At 58.5% G+C, this 3,212-nt stretch overlaps 1 protein-coding gene across 17 annotated transcripts in view; it reads left to right on the top strand.

Annotated features, from left to right (window-relative positions):
- The window catches only part of BIN1 (bridging integrator 1), a 58,123-nt gene that overhangs the window by 42,971 nt on the left and 11,940 nt on the right, over nt 1–3,212 (top strand). For all 17 annotated transcript variants that reach the window (XM_077766776.1, XM_077766765.1, XM_077766769.1 and 14 more), the window contains 3 exons: nt 120–205; nt 394–469; nt 1,627–1,709. In XM_077766776.1, the coding sequence (XP_077622902.1) occupies nt 120–205; nt 394–469; nt 1,627–1,709 (245 nt within the window). The remainder of the gene's footprint in view (nt 1–119; nt 206–393; nt 470–1,626; nt 1,710–3,212) is intronic.

A 3,212-nucleotide genomic window follows, 5' to 3' on the forward strand; every position in this document is an offset into this window, starting at 1 on the left:
TGGGGGACGGATGGTTAGGGGGAGCAGGGCCTGGGGGATGGGTGGTTAGGGGGAGCAGGGCCTGGGGGCTGGCTGGGACAGAGGCCCAGCAGGGGGCAGTGACCTGTCCTGCCCCTCAGGCAGAGGAGGAGCTCATCAAAGCCCAGAAGGTGTTTGAGGAGATGAACGTGGATCTGCAGGAAGAGCTGCCTTCCCTATGGAACAGGTGAGTCCTGGGAGGGGAGGCAGCGGTGCTGAGCCTTGGCCTGCCTCTCTCCCCCTCCCGAGGATGCATGTGTCTCGTCTCTGCACCCTCCCCTGGTTTGTGTCTGGGGAGGGTGTAGGTGTGACTTTGTGACTTTGTGTGTGTCTCCTGGGCGCCCAAGCTGACCTGTGTGTTCCCCACCCCCACAGCCGTGTAGGTTTCTACGTCAACACGTTCCAGAGCATTGCGGGCCTGGAGGAGAACTTCCACAAGGAGATGAGTAAGGTGGGTCCCGGTGGCCCCTTTGGGCCATGCTCTCTGCCGAGGGAGGCCACCCCCCTCTTCCCTGCTGGGGAGGCTGTGAGCGGGGCCCGCCCCCAGTCCCCCTGCCTGGAGGGAACCAGTCCGTCCTGAGGTGCCGTGTGTTCTCAGGCGCAGGCTCAGGGAGCTCTGTCAGAGAATGGTGGTGGCCCTTTCCCATTCGATGGCAAATGGTCCATAAATTACTAGAATTTCCTCAGTTTTTTTCTCATGTTTCTTAAGACATTGAAACTTGTCTGCTTCATCTGCCAGAATCCGGTGTACGAAGGGGTCTCATTAGCTAAAATTCCCAAGGTGTATTATTTTCATTTTAACTGGCGGTTAAACTACAAAGCAGAGTTGGACAGGCCCAGTATTGGCGGTCCCTCGCTCCAGGCACTCGAGGGGCCACGGACTCTGTCTCTTGGGCGCAGAGGAACCAAGTGATGGTGGTGGAGTCCAGGCCAGGGCAGGGGAGAAAAAGCAGCTTGGGGTCTGTCCCTGAGTCACCACCCTGACTGTGATTTCCTGCCCTTTACATCTTCCCATTCTTTTCCTTCCTGAGACAACGTATGAAAAGTTTAAAAAACAAACAGGAAGAGAGGTTTGGGGGAAGAAAACATTTATGTGAAGTTGGAGGAAAATTCACTTCTGAGCTTCCTAGTGGCCAGCGCGAGAGAGGGAAATGTATTTCAGGAATGAGAATCACTGTGTACTCTTATCCCAGCTGTGAAATCGTTTTTAGTGAAATCTCTGGCAGTTGTAGTGTGGCCTGAAAACCTCTTGGCAAAATGACCTTAACAATTACAATCAACAGTTAGTTTGCAAAAATAATTTTAAAAAATTTAAAAACAGTACAAGCTGCATGAGGTGTTTTAGGAAATTTCTGCAAGTAGAAAGAAGAGAGAAGACGGTCCTCAGAAGCAGTAATGATTAGCACTGTCGTCCACTCCCTCTGTTTTTTCCCTTCGTGTTTCTGGGTTTGGTGTGCCTTTCCCAGCACCCACCCATGGGGTACGAAACGCTTATTCCTGGTAAGGGGCAGGGGTGCACGACAGGGCTAGGTGTGGGGAGGAGCAGGGGAGGGGGGGTGTTTGGCAGCCCCAGAGGCTCTTCCCATCTACTTGCCATTCCTCCTGCAGCTCAACCAGAACCTCAACGATGTGCTGGTCAGCCTGGAGAAGCAGCACGGGAGCAACTCGTTCACAGTCAAGGCCCAGCCCAGGTGCGGAAGCCCAGTGCCCTCCCGCCAGCAGGTGGGGGGTGGGAGGGAGGTGTAGTCTGGGGCAGGGCCCTGGCTCTTGCTCTTTCCTGGAAAGAACAGGGCTGTGTGTGCCCCACCCTGGGAGTTTGGCCTCTCTGTGCTCAGGGGAACAGGCTAGGGCACCCCACATTCCTCTGTGTGTCCCATGAGGGAAGGAGCACTCCTGGGTCGGCTGCATCTCACCTGGGCCTGGCTCACCCTCCTGTGGGGCCCCAGCAGCCAGGGCTCCTGCACAGCCTTGGGGGTGGGCCTGGGGACTCCATGCTTCATGCTGGTAGGGGCCACCTGGAGGGGGGGGCCTGCCTCCTCGAGCAGGGGTGTAGTGTACCTCCTCCTTTTCCTGCTCCTGGGAGAGCCTGAGTCCCTGGATTATGGCATCCTGCGCATACACAGAAGCATCCTTGTTCTTGGTCTTGGACAGGCATGGCNAGGCAGGAGGGGAGTGCCTGGCCCTCTGGCCATGGGTCAAGGGAAACAATAGCCGGTCTGGGATTTCCCTTCCTTTTTGGCTTGCGCCTGATGTGTGCAGGGCTGGATGGACCTCAGCATCCTCTCTGTAGAGCAGAGAACATGTCTGCCTCTCAGGGTAACTAGGGGATCACCTAGGACTAAGGAGGGATTCAGTGAGTGCTGCCTTCCTCTTGTCCCTGAAAATAAAACAGAATATGTGTGATTCAGAGAAAGGGGCCCACAGGGTGCCCTGAGGCCCTTGAGGGTGAGCAGGGGGCAGGGTGGGGGTGGGGAACAAAGGCCAGGTCCTTGCAGAGAAGGGCCTTCCTCTGCACTGAGCCTACAGATAACGGTGGGCATGCCCCAGACGAGGAGGGTGGTGAGTGGCTGGACCCAGGCTTCCTGTGGGAGACGTCTGGGGACAGACAGAGAAGAAGTGGAGCTCTGTGAACCTCCTTCACAGCAAGGTGGCCCATTTTGCAGCCTCGTTGCCTCCTCTCAGAGGCCCCACACCGGCCAGCTGCATCCCCCTCCTTCCTGGTGCTGTGGGTCTCCAGATCCCCTGTGTGCTCCCAGAGCCCCTGTGTGCTCCCACAGCCCATGTGTGCTCCCCACAGCCCCTATGTGCTCCCACAGCCCCTGTGTGCCCCCACAGCCCCTGTGTGCTCCCCACAGCCCGGTGTGCCCCCACAGCCCTTGTGGGTCTCCACAGCCCCTGTGTGCTCCCCAGAGCCCCTGTGTGCTCCTCCCACAGCCCCTGTGTGCTCCCAGAGGCCCTGTGTGCTCCCCAGAGCCCATGAGTGCCCCCACAGCCCCTGCGTGCCCCCACAGCCCCTGCGTGCTCCCAGAGGCCATCTGTGCTCCCACAGCCCCTGTGTGTTCCCACAGCCCCAGGGTGCCCCCACAGCCCCTGTGTGCTCCCCACAGCACCTGTGTGCCCCCACAGCCCGGTGTGCCCCCACAGCCCTTGTGGGTCTCCACAGCCCCTGTGTGCTCCCCACAGCCCCTGCGTGC

The sequence above is a fragment of the Crocuta crocuta genome, unplaced genomic scaffold (genome assembly GCF_008692635.1).
Source record: "Crocuta crocuta isolate KB4526 unplaced genomic scaffold, BGI_CrCroc_1.0 scaffold5, whole genome shotgun sequence".
Classification (NCBI taxonomy): domain Eukaryota; kingdom Metazoa; phylum Chordata; class Mammalia; order Carnivora; family Hyaenidae; genus Crocuta; species Crocuta crocuta.